The sequence below is a fragment of the Penicillium cinerascens genome, assembly GCF_028974065.1.
Source record: "Penicillium cinerascens strain IBT 15544 chromosome Unknown scaffold_4_segment0_segment1, whole genome shotgun sequence".
In the NCBI taxonomy this organism is placed as follows: domain Eukaryota; kingdom Fungi; phylum Ascomycota; class Eurotiomycetes; order Eurotiales; family Aspergillaceae; genus Penicillium; species Penicillium cinerascens.
Window position 1 is genome coordinate 665,769 of NW_026695298.1, and position 11,344 is coordinate 677,112.

At 54.0% G+C, this 11,344-nt stretch overlaps 6 protein-coding genes across 6 annotated transcripts; 4 read left to right on the plus strand and 2 right to left on the minus strand.

Annotated features, from left to right (window-relative positions):
- Positions 1-241: 241 nt before the first annotated feature.
- Positions 242-1,454, minus strand: N7498_009349 (uncharacterized protein; the record flags this gene model as incomplete). The annotated part of the gene is made up of 2 exons (XM_058456405.1): positions 1,010-1,454; positions 242-950 (listed from the first exon to the last, which is right to left on the minus strand). The coding sequence occupies exons 1-2, from the start codon at positions 1,399-1,401 to the stop codon at positions 242-244; spliced, it is 1,101 nt and encodes a 366-aa protein (XP_058303304.1). The 5' UTR covers positions 1,402-1,454.
- An 878-nt stretch (positions 1,455-2,332) lies between these two features.
- Positions 2,333-4,744, plus strand: N7498_009350 (WD40 repeat domain-containing protein). The gene is made up of 5 exons (XM_058456406.1): positions 2,333-2,663; positions 2,713-2,729; positions 2,795-2,943; positions 3,044-4,516; positions 4,568-4,744. Exons 1-5 carry the CDS (start codon positions 2,614-2,616, stop codon positions 4,592-4,594), a joined length of 1,716 nt encoding a protein of 571 aa, XP_058303305.1. The 5' UTR covers positions 2,333-2,613; the 3' UTR covers positions 4,595-4,744.
- A 436-nt stretch (positions 4,745-5,180) lies between these two features.
- On the minus strand, positions 5,181-6,232 carry N7498_009351 (uncharacterized protein; the record flags this gene model as incomplete). The annotated part of the gene is made up of 2 exons (XM_058456407.1): positions 5,181-5,592; positions 5,667-6,232. The coding sequence occupies 2 exons, from the start codon at positions 6,230-6,232 to the stop codon at positions 5,181-5,183; spliced, it is 978 nt and encodes a 325-aa protein (XP_058303306.1).
- A 393-nt stretch (positions 6,233-6,625) lies between these two features.
- trpE (anthranilate synthase TRP2) lies at positions 6,626-8,391 on the plus strand (the record flags this gene model as incomplete). Its single annotated transcript, XM_058456408.1, has 4 exons — positions 6,626-6,637; positions 6,709-6,857; positions 6,942-7,015; positions 7,076-8,391. The coding sequence occupies 4 exons, from the start codon at positions 6,626-6,628 to the stop codon at positions 8,389-8,391; spliced, it is 1,551 nt and encodes a 516-aa protein (XP_058303307.1).
- Positions 8,392-8,902: 511 nt separating this feature from the next.
- Positions 8,903-9,847, plus strand: N7498_009353 (isoflavone reductase family protein; the record flags this gene model as incomplete). The annotated part of the gene is made up of 1 exon (XM_058456409.1): positions 8,903-9,847. One exon carries the CDS (start codon positions 8,903-8,905, stop codon positions 9,845-9,847), a length of 945 nt encoding a protein of 314 aa, XP_058303308.1.
- A 180-nt stretch (positions 9,848-10,027) lies between these two features.
- On the plus strand, positions 10,028-11,296 carry N7498_009354 (uncharacterized protein; the record flags this gene model as incomplete). The annotated part of the gene is made up of 1 exon (XM_058456410.1): positions 10,028-11,296. The coding sequence occupies one exon, from the start codon at positions 10,028-10,030 to the stop codon at positions 11,294-11,296; it is 1,269 nt and encodes a 422-aa protein (XP_058303309.1).
- Positions 11,297-11,344: the final 48 nt, after the last annotated feature.

Below are 11,344 nucleotides of genomic sequence, written 5' to 3' on the forward strand. Positions count from 1 at the left end.
AGCTAGGGAAGAAACCCACGCGTAGAAGAATGCACATGCTAGGCAAGAGAAAAGTGACCTGAAAGGCATGACACATGGGCTTAGAAGACTCATCCAGGACAAAAAAAAATATGGGCAATATACAACATCAGAAGAAAGACAGGAGCATCACCCGCAGGTCTGTTCGCCAAGCTGAGTGCCCTGCTATGCATGCTAATATGTCCAAAATCTTGTGAAGTAAAGGCCGACAACTCCAGTACCTTTACGTATTATCCGGGTTGTAGCTGGTCTCTCCCAACATGCTCTGGCCAGCAGGGGCCGACGGCGGTTGGGCTGACGACTCGCCCAGTGTTGACGGCCCTGCTTGTGGGCGTCCCACAGACGCTGCCTGGAGTCGCTGGTCCAGGGCCTTGAGTGCCAAAGCGCGTCTCCGCTCCGCCTCCTCGCGCTTTCCGGCGCCTCTTGATCCCCCGCCGCGCTGGTTGCTGAGGAGTGTTGGTAGGCCGGCTTCCCCTCGGGCCAACACCTGTTGGTTTCCGGAAGCGATATCATCTTCCGAAAATGGTCTCAGGATTCTAACAGCCACAAAAAGCGCATAGATCTGATCGGCGACGAATGCGATCGGCGGCTGCATAACGTCGGGAAACAGGCAGGCAAAGGCAAAGGTCTCACTGGCATCGCCCTTGATGCCGAGGCCGTTCGTCGACGTTCCAGTAAGGTCGGGCTGCTGTTTATAGAACCGGAGGTAGGTCCAGCTAGTCAGGAGGCCGAGCCAGGCCAGGAAAGCGGCGGTGTCTGTTCCGATCAAGATACCACTAAGGGTATTGAGAAGTAGGAACAGGGCGGGGAAATGTTTCACGCGCATCTTGACCAGCCCCTTGAAGATGGCGACGGTATGCTCGGGAACTAGTTGCTTGAAGGCAACGAGGAAGGAAGCTTGGATGGCGACACCACCGCAGATCTGGGTGAGACTACAGCGGGAAACGGTCAGCTCTAAGAGTCCAATGGATTGGTTGTAGCGGGCACGTACGCTCTGCTTGGAGAACCTCCAACGCCGCTCCAGATAAGGTAGATGGGAATGATCACGGCATTGGGGACCACGGTGACCGCAACAATGAACTTGCTGAACTCGCGGGAACCCCACGCGCGCTCGAGATATTTCCCACCATAGAAGATCGTCGCGCCGTTGAGGATGACGGTGAAGATGTTTTGTTCGACAAAGGTCGCAGTGAGGAGGGTCCACGGGTAGTAGTAGAAGAAGGAGGGAACGAGGGTGAGGTAGGGAATGATTGGGGTTGACTGGACGCTGCCGGGGGAGGTGTCAAGTTGTCGCCATCTGGCAACGTTGTAGAGAAAGGAGAGAGCGAGCAAGCTGACGAGGAAGATACGGGTAGCCGGAGGGATGTTGATTCGGAGCGGCATTTTATCTCGCGGATGCGAGACCGCAGGCTTGTCGGACCAGGCGTGTTGTCGAGGGTGAGATATTATTTTGGGGGGGGCGGCTCGGGCTAAGGAAGGCGGACAACAACAGGGACAAGGGCGGGCCGAAGAGGGAGTTCTAACCGGTAGACAAAGACTGTACCACGACTCGACAAAGCATTTGTGCAGGAAAGCGTTTCCATAGGTTGACGCATTTGGATATACGAAATGACTGAGATGGATTCATGTTGGGGTGACATTCTTGCCCTCTACTTCGGTATTCATCTGATAAGGTGGTCAGTAGCGCGTCCGGTCCCGTAAATTATTACAAGGCCTTTATAGAAGAACAAGTGAGCCACCGAGAAATAGCATGGATAGATTGAACGATTCGTACCATGTATACATTCCGTTAGATGGTTAGGGAAGAGTTGCCGACTGCCTAGATAAGCCAAGTATGCTGGACCAGAACGGGGAGCCGAGTGGCTCCAGCGATCCACTTTTTCCGCTGCAGACCATCGCCGGGTTCGGGTGCGTGCAGCACACACGCCTGAGCCCGAATGGCGACCGGATTTCCCCCTATCTGTCTTCCGTCCATGACCTAGGAGGTGCCAACGTGTTAGTCTTCCGTACGTGGTCCCTAGTAGTACGTAAGAGTGGAGGATCCGCCCCAGATCCACCACTGCCAAGCGAGTCGCACGAAAGGCCACCAGATGTGGAGGGCGCCACAGGGAGGATTTGCTCTGCAGTTCGAGATTCGGAGCCCACTTCTTTAAGTGGCTGGTGCGCTTAAGCTTGAGTGTCACTTCTCGCGATCTTAAACTTCTCTCTGTTTCGTGTTCCACAATCGATCTGGCCCTCGACCCTGGATCCCCGGCTTTGCCTTAGCTCGTCTCTTCCCGCTTTCCAACTCTCCATCCTCCCTTCAACCTTCAACCTTCAACCTTCAACCTTCAGCCTCCACCCTTTAGCGCCTCGCCCTCCCTTGCTCGTCACCCCAGAAATTCAACCCTGAGATTTCATCTGCCCGAACCCTATTCTTCAACACCTGGACCACCCCTGACTTCTGGCTCCGGACTCCGTCTCCGAAGCAACTCGTGTTCCTGTACCCGCCTCTCGCGCATCTCGCAACCGCTCTCCACTTTTGATTTTCCTTTCCCTTGCGGAAGCACCCTCCTCCTCTGGCATGTCCACCTGGAGGTGGTCGCACATGTAATCATGGCACACCCCGACCTTACATCGCATCACGTCAACTACTTAATATGGCGGTAAGTTTCTCTCCCCGCTCTCGCCGGTCCTCGCTAAACTATCGCGCAGGTATCTTCAGGAAGCAGGTTAGTAGCACCTCGGTTCAATGACCCTGGCACCATCCCCGGCTTCCCCCTCTAACATCCAACAGGTCACGGTGAGGCCGCCGTATCACTGCAGCGTGCATGGTACCCCGACCCGCAGAGTCTGCCTTTTGCGCGTCACATCCGAACCCATGCGCTGGTCTCGCTGGTCCAAAAGGGCCTGCAGTACCACGAGCTGGAGTCCTCCATTGACAAGGTACGTTCGCGCGCAACGCTTGGTGTGACACGACAGGCCTTTTTTTGTTCATGAGGGACTCGCTTTCACCGTCCTCAAAGAGTTATCTAACGGTCTACAGGAGGGGAACCGCATCTCACTTAACCCATCGGATTATTTCTTCGGACCAGAGCCCTTCGAGGTAACCGACTTGCAAAATCGCGATGAGCACGTTCCCGAAGAACCCGTTGCGCCGGAGCCTCGCGACCGCGTGACGAACGGTCACCCGGCCGAGAACGGCAAAAAGATCCTCAAGGAAACTAACGGCAATGAGCCGATGGAAGTTGACGACGAAACCGAGAGCAAGCCCGGCTCACCGATCCCGGCTCACTTGGATGGCGACGGGGATGTGAGCATGGGGCCCGAGGACGTGCCTCAGGAACCCATTCTTACAATGGGCCCCAGCGTCGGCGTCCAGATCTCCCCCGCCAAGGCCGCCGATTTGGCGCCCGACACCGCCTTGCTCCAGGCCGATGATCACGTGATATCAACTGCCTGGCACCCCAACGACTCGACCGTACTCGCGGCTTCCGGCGATACATTCTGCAGTCTGTGGAAGCTTACTTCGTCGTCGCCTCCGGTGCAGAACCGATTCCTGGACCTGAAGGGCAGCGGTGCCTATGTATCAGCGGTCAAGTGGGATGCTATCGGCGCTAAACTGGCCGTGGCGTCCATTCGGGACATGAAAGGAACGGTCACCATGTACAACACCGATGGCAACGTAGTGGACTTGCTTCCGGATCTCCCCCGGGTGATAAGCGGATTGCACTGGTCGGAGGAGAGCCCGCAGCTGGCCATCGTGGCATCGGACGAACGAACCTCGGAACTGGCCCTTTGGGACGACAACCGCCGGCCGGAAGTGTTTCCACCACCTCAAGTCATTGACAGCCATATCTACGACTTGGCATGGTGTGGACGCAACCAAGTATTTGCCTGCGGGAACGGGGCCGTTTATCAATGCGATGTCAGCCAAAACATCAACCTGAACAAAACATATCAATCCACCGATATCGACGCCGCTTGGACCTTCATCCGCTGCACTCAGACGGAAACCTACTCCGTGGCAGTCACGGCCGGCTCTGCAAACTCCGCGATCTGGATCCCGACGCACGACATCCTGATCGAAAACGCTCACCAGGACGCCATCACGGCGCTTGACATCCGCCCGCAACCCCACGCGGAAAAACGGACCCCTACAATCACAATTGCTTCGTACTCAACGGACAGCTGCGTCAACGTGTGGCAAGTGGATCTGGAGTCCAAGGAATACAAGCGCATCCATCGTTTGCGTTTGGGTTCCTCTGTCCCAGCTCTCGCAGGCAGCTTCTCTCCAGATGGATACGCTCTGAGTGCGGTGAGCAACGACCGGCTCTTCATCTGGAATGCAGAGCGTGGTGGTGAGCCTGTGTCTACGTGGACCGCACCCGGCTCCGGAGAGATTAAGGAAGAATCCGAGCACACGAACGGACAGAATGGGCATGCAATGCCGATCCCTGACCGTGCTCTATCATGGGACACTGACGGCAAGAAACTTGCTTATGGCTTTGGGAATCAGGTACGTGAATCGGAAATGCCAAGAAGTCAAGACGGTACTAACTCGGACCAGATGGCTATTGTTAACTTGCAGCGGTGAGCGGGCTTGGCCAGCGTCAATGTTCGAAGGCTTTGCTTGGCGCAATAAGCACTTCCCCACCACCAATGAATTGGGTTTTCCTGAAGTACGTGATCTTGGCATGGTATAATTGATACCTTTACCAGCCATGAGCTGGAGACGATTTCAGGGCTCCTATTATGCCATCAATGTCACCCAGTAAACTCCACGATGGCAAGACACTGGCCTTGCAACCTTCAACCTGCTCAATCCCACCTTCGGGGAATGCGACGGGGAAGCCCCCTTCACCACCCGACCTACATTGGATACGGTTGACATCTAAACCCAATATCCCATTTCCTGACCCTTTCCTCTGCATATTTTCTCTGGACATAAATTCGTGATTTAGAAGACGCGTGGTGGCATGCATTGCTTGGGATCAAGCTTGGGTACGGCGAACGATACGGGTTCCTGGCGAGAGGTCTTTTTTTGTCTTTTATGACGCGTTCGGGGTCGGTGGCCGGTGATTATGATCTGAACTTTTCTTTCCTGTGAATCTCGCAAAAAATGCATCATCGATACTTCTAATGATTCAGGTACTTGTAATTTCTATCGGAGTAGAGCCGATTCAAACACGCTGTGCTGGAAAAGCTCTACTCCATAATCCGGCATCTGTATCGACTCCGTCTGTTTTATCCCTTCGGGGTATTTCCTGCTCCAGCATCTCCTGTCTCCGATCCCGTCTTGTTCGCCTTGCTCGCGCCCGAGATTGAAATCCCTCTTCCACGTCTCTCAATCCACGCATCCACGCGCCAAGTCCTTCCAGGACATCATCAATCTGTGCGTCGGATGCCAGATCATCGTAGCTGCCATTTCTTTGGCGACTTCCCCATTGCTGTCGCGCCTTGTGCTGTGCAAGGTATCGTTGTCGTCGAAGTATGGTTTGCTGCGCTTGGAGACCATCTATCCATGCTTGGAGGCCGAGGATCGTTCCCTGAATTCCTTCGAGTTCGACAGCGTCTTCGACTAGGTTCGTTTTCCTATAGTCACAAAATACATTAGCATGATTTAAGAGTGCGAATAGCAAGGGAATGGAGCCGTAGACCGAACTTACAACTCCACAACTTCGAGCTCCAACTCAGCCACTGTCCGTTCTAACCCGCGACACCGCTCCTCATACAAATCGCAAATTTCACTGGTCTCCCTGCGACGGTCTCCCAGCTGGGTATGCAGCCCATTTACTTCTGTCAATAGAGTTGACAGCTGCGCTAGCATGTCTGTCTTAGCGAACCCATTCTCAACATGCGATCCACTATGTTGGTTGGAAGGAGCTGGTAACGGGGAAGGACTCGACGCGCGAGACCTGTCCGACACAGCCGATCTACCGTGTACAACAACATCCGGCCGACACTTCGCTACCTCACGCGACAGCGCCGGGCGCGGGTCACGAAGTATGGACTCAATCGCATCCAGATGGAATGTTATCGCCTGCGCCGATTCATCGTCCTCGTATACGGCCCCTGTCGATGCTGATGCAAGGTGTGCGAGTTCGGTCAGGCGTTGCGACCAGGATGTCACAGCTGAACCTGCGAGTCCATCTGCTGTGGAGCTCAGCTCGCCTGTCTCGGGGTCCGGGACAGAGGCGGGAGCTATCGGGCTGCTTGGTTCGAGGGTTGCCATGTGGAGGTCATGTGCTGGATGTAATGCGATCGATTAGGAGGCGCTGCGAGGTGATGTGCTGTGCAGGTTGAAAGTGATTGCAGGAATCGGAATGCGAATGCGAATGCGAATGCCTATCGATAAGCGATAACCGCCCCGCGCTACTCTCTTTCGAGCCTTGACACTGGTCTCCCTGGAGCATTCGTCTCTACTTCCATTTCTGTGGCTGTGATTATCGATATAGGTTCCTTCTGGTCTTTTAGCGGCTGTTTATCTGTTGTTGCGGAGTTGGGAGTCAACCAGCGGAACCGGAGTCCAGAGCCCCACCGTGACTCTTTTTCCCACCGCCAAATCCCGTTGGAGTCGACCCTTCCTTCTCTGCTCTGCTTTGTCCTATTGTGAAAGCAGCTCAGCATGGCACCTCCGGTACAGTCCCAGCGCATTCATACAGCCCTACATTGACTCGGAAATTGCTAACGCGCATCCTAATGACTCAGATCGCAAGTGTCCCGTCGCTTGAGGCGGCGCGCGAGGTTATCTCCAAGTCGAGAAACTCCCAATTCGCCCCGAATCTCCTGCCCGTGACTGCCTCGATTCCTGCGGATCTTTTGACGCCGACATTAGCATACCTCAAGATTGCGGAGAAGTAAGTGCCGGCTTTTCAATACGACGACCTGCGGGGCATAGCGGGGAAAATCTGGTGGTATGGTGACTGACCTGAAATTTATAGCTCGCGGTTGTCCTTTTTATACGAGAGTGCAGCGACTACGGAGACCATTGGACGATACAGTTTCGTCGGTGCAGGTGGGTGATCTCGGCCTATAACACAACCCTGCTTATACTGACTCACCACTTTTCTTCCAGACCCCAGAAAGACCATCAAGACCGGTTCTGGCCATGGCCCCGAAGCCGACCCCCTCCCTATCCTGGAGGAAGAGCTCTCCCGGTACCGTGTTGCCTCAGTTCCCGGGTTGATCCTCCCGCCTTTGACCGCCGGAGCCATCGGATACGTGGGATATGACTGTGTCCGATACTTTGAGCCCAAGACCGCACGGCCCATGAAGGATGTCCTGGGTGTGCCGGAGTCCATGTTCATGCTGTTTGACACCATCATTGCCTTTGACCACTTCTTTCAGGTCGTCAAGGTTATCACCTATGTCCCGATCCCGGCCGATGATGCCGATATCGATGCCGAATATCAGAAGGGCCAGGAGATTATTCAGAAGACCATCGATACCCTTCTCCAGGACCGTACACCACTGCCTCCTCAGGGTCTCATCATCCAGAACCAGGAATACACTTCCAACATCGGCCAAGAGGGCTACGAGAACCACGTCAAGAAACTGAAGGAACACATCGGCAAGGGCGATATCTTCCAAACCGTCCCCTCACAACGGCTATCGCGGCCCACCTCTCTTCATCCGTACAACCTCTTCCGCCACCTTCGCACAGTGAACCCCTCTCCTTACCTGTTCTACATCGACTGCGAAGACTTCCAGCTCGTGGGTGCCAGCCCCGAGCTCCTCGTGAAGGAAGAGCGAGGTCGCATCATCACCCACCCCATCGCGGGAACGGTGAAGCGTGGCAAGACATTGGAAGAAGACACCGCGCTGGCCGACGAGCTCCGCAGCAGTCTCAAGGACCGTGCCGAGCACGTCATGCTGGTCGATCTGGCCCGCAACGATGTGAACCGGGTGTGCGATCCGATCACCACGCAAGTCGACCGGCTGATGGTGGTGGAGAAGTTCTCACACGTGCAGCACCTCGTCTCACAAGTCTCCGGCGTGCTGCGACCCGGCAAGACGCGCTTCGACGCCTTCCGGTCCATCTTCCCGGCTGGTACCGTCTCCGGCGCTCCTAAGATCCGTGCGATGCAACTGATTGCCGAGCTGGAGGGCGAGAAGCGTGGTGTGTACGCCGGCGCTGTTGGATACTTCGGCTACAACATTGCCAACGGTGACGGATCGAGAGAGGAGCCCGGTGCGATGGATACATGCATTGCGCTGCGGACGATGCTGGTCAAGGATGGCGTTGCCTATCTGCAGGCCGGCGGTGGTATCGTGTTTGACTCTGATCCGTATGACGAGTACATGGAGACGATTAACAAGCTCGGTGCGAACATTGCCTGTATCCGTGGAGCGGAGGCGAAGTATCTGAGCATGCAGAATGGGTCTGTTTGATTTGAAAATGTATCTACGATCTTGCCCGTGTGGCTAGCGATGTTGACGACTCATGCATGCTTTATATTCATCTAGGGAGTACCAATGTATAGATGTACTAAATATCCGAATATGGGTCTCAGGACAGCAAACAATCCAGTGAAAGCTTGATATCCCCCGAGATCCCAGCAGCCAGGCCTTGCTCATCTAATGCCCAAGGTACACATCCCGATGCATCCATCCCAACACGAATCAACCGAAACCCCACCGCCTAATTAGGCGCACTTACAATATCCTCTTGGTCCGAGTGTAATGTTCGTGATATATTGGACAATATCGTGTTTGCATGCGTTGCAAACTGAACAAAATGGGACTTGTAGCCAATAAGAAGCGAGGGTTCTGCTTGGTTCGTTTGGCCGTGACGTAGGCTTTTGGCAGTCGCCAAACTATATAGAGCGCTCTTCCAAGGCGAGAGTATTCTTAATTTGACCGACACATACTGCCCTACATCACACCAGTCGGACTAATCCCGATGACTTCGATAACTCCTACTGCCTCGCGTCCGGTCGTGGCCATTGCCGGGGCCACCGGCCATTTGGGTCGGCATGTCGCATCTGCATTTCTCTCTCCTCCTTTCCGTGACCACTTTTCCGAGATCATTATACTGTCACGACAAGATTCTTCCCTATCCTTAGTTCCAGAAGTAAATGGCAAATACACTACCCGCAAATACGATGAGGACAATCTTGTCGACGCTCTTCGAGACGTTCAGGTCCTTGTGAACACGGTCGGTCCATCGGGACATTCATTTAAAGAGAAACTTGTCCAGGCACTTCCCCATACCAAGGTGCAGGTTTACTTCCCCTCCGAATTTGGAGTTGATCACTATGTTCATGACTTCTCGCACCTGGAATGGGACCAGAAGAAGAAGCATTTTGCTCTAGCTCAGCGACTTCCGAACGTGAAAACATGTCGTATTTTCTGTGGTCTCTTCCTGGAAGACAGTATCGGGCCGTGGTTTGGCTTCGATACTAAGAATGGAAAATACGAAAGCGTGGGGTCTCGTCACACCCCCATTTCCTTCACTTCGCTCGACGATGTGGGAAAGACTGTTGCTTCCTTGGCCGCTCTTCCCAAGGAGAAGATCCCTGAGATTGTTCATGTGGGTGGCGATACTCGCTCCTTTGCTGAGACTGCCGAGATCATGCAAGCGGCTGGAGCTGGTCCCATCCAAGTCACAGAGATATCACTTCAGAATTACAAGGAGGAGGCTACGGCCACCACTTCATGGGACCCGGCCAAGTACCTGCGATTTTTGATGGGTGAAGGCAAAATCAATCACACCACTGACGGATTGGGTAGCGAGAACGAGTTGGTGAATCCGGATGGGCTGTGGACATGGACCAGCCTGGTTGATTTGGCTGCCGAATCTAACGGTCGGCCTTGGAAAGAATTTGCCTGGCCCTCGGAACAATAGACCGAGCTGGGTGTAAAGATGAAGTTGCAATTTATCCCAAGATTTTCACTCGAGGAAGGAACCCCGACGCTCCTTCTCCGTGTTTCTTGAATGCCCCGTTGCCGTGTAAGAGCGAGCTTTGTCTGAATTACATGAGGAATGCATTGATCCTTCTATTCCTCCGTTGGCATCCACGTTGCCATGACCCCGAACATGGCCCTCAGCAGGAAACAGCTCGCTATAGGAATATCATTCTCCATTATATACCTTGTTCTTCTATTGCTCTCTCGCTCCCGTTCTGCACGAGACCCCGGATCCTACTTCTTCCTGCCGGAAGCCGGCTACAGACCCAAATACAGTCTCACGAGAGTCGAAGAATCCTTGCGATATGTCTCCGGTCGGAACCACTCAACACGTCCTCTGCCTCCGATCAGCAGCTCAGCCAAAGCAGCACAGCGGGTTGACATTTGCGTTGGGATTATCACCGCGAAGCGCCCCTTTCAGCAGAACCTCGACACCACCATGGGCTCCATCCTGGATACCTTGTCCAAAGACCAGAGGTCTACCATCGCCCTCCAAGTCCTCTTTGCACAAACCAATCCCGTCGATCATCCGGACTACGCCCAGCCATGGGTTTCGAGCATCGCCGACCATGTCCTCACGTATGATATTCTCGATGCTCCCATGTCGGCCATCAAGCGATTGGAAAGACACCGGGATATTCACCGAAAGTCACTTCTGGACTACCGCCTTGCACTCAAATCATGCATGGAGAGGACGAATGCACAGTGGATTGTAATCCTCGAGGACGACGTTTTGGCGCGGCGAGATTGGTACGAAAACACCTTGAAAAGTCTACAAAATATTATCGATTGGAGACAACAAGGCCGGATCAGGGACTGGCTCTACCTCCGGCTCCTCTACACGGAGAAGTTCCTCGGATGGAACTCGGAGGAATGGCCGAAATACCTAACCTTCAGTCTACTGACTTTCATGGCCGTCGCTGGCACACTCCTCTGTGCACGAAAGAGGTCACGGCTGGTGAGGGAACTTGCAACAATCCCTTTTCTGGGGATAACTTGCTTTGTGTTTCTACCATTATTGATCGGCTTAATCTTCTTGAGTGGACGTGTGACGATGCGACCTCTAAAGCCCGGCCTCCATGTGATGAATCGATACGGTTGTTGTACTCAAGCCATGGTTTTCCCGCGAGACAAAGCGCCGCTGTTGATGGAGCATCTCCGCAAAATGGGGAGGGAGAGAATATCCATGGCTGTGGACACTGCCATTGAACAGCTGGCCGACGAGAACAAACTGGATCGGCTTGTGCTTGTGCCCTCTCAAATGCAACATGTTGGTGCTGCTTCGTACAAGGAGAATTTTAAAGAGGAGGATTGGAGCAAGCCATATCGTGTACGTGGTGCGCATGGAGTCTGGAGTATGAGTTTTGAAGAGACGTACCGGGATTGAAGAGCTGTGCGTGGGTCGACCAACTCTTCCAATATTGGGTATTGTTAG

Excerpts from the sequence above, each read along its gene's own strand:
- N7498_009350 (XM_058456406.1), top strand. The coding sequence starts at position 2,614 with ATGGCACACCCCGACCTTACATCGCATCACGTCAACTACTTAATATGG. Across the intron at positions 2,944-3,043 it reads TGGAGTCCTCCATTGACAAG|GAGGGGAACCGCATCTCACT; the intron begins GTACGTTCGCGC and ends AACGGTCTACAG. Across the intron at positions 4,517-4,567 it reads CTTATGGCTTTGGGAATCAG|ATGGCTATTGTTAACTTGCA; the intron begins GTACGTGAATCG and ends AACTCGGACCAG.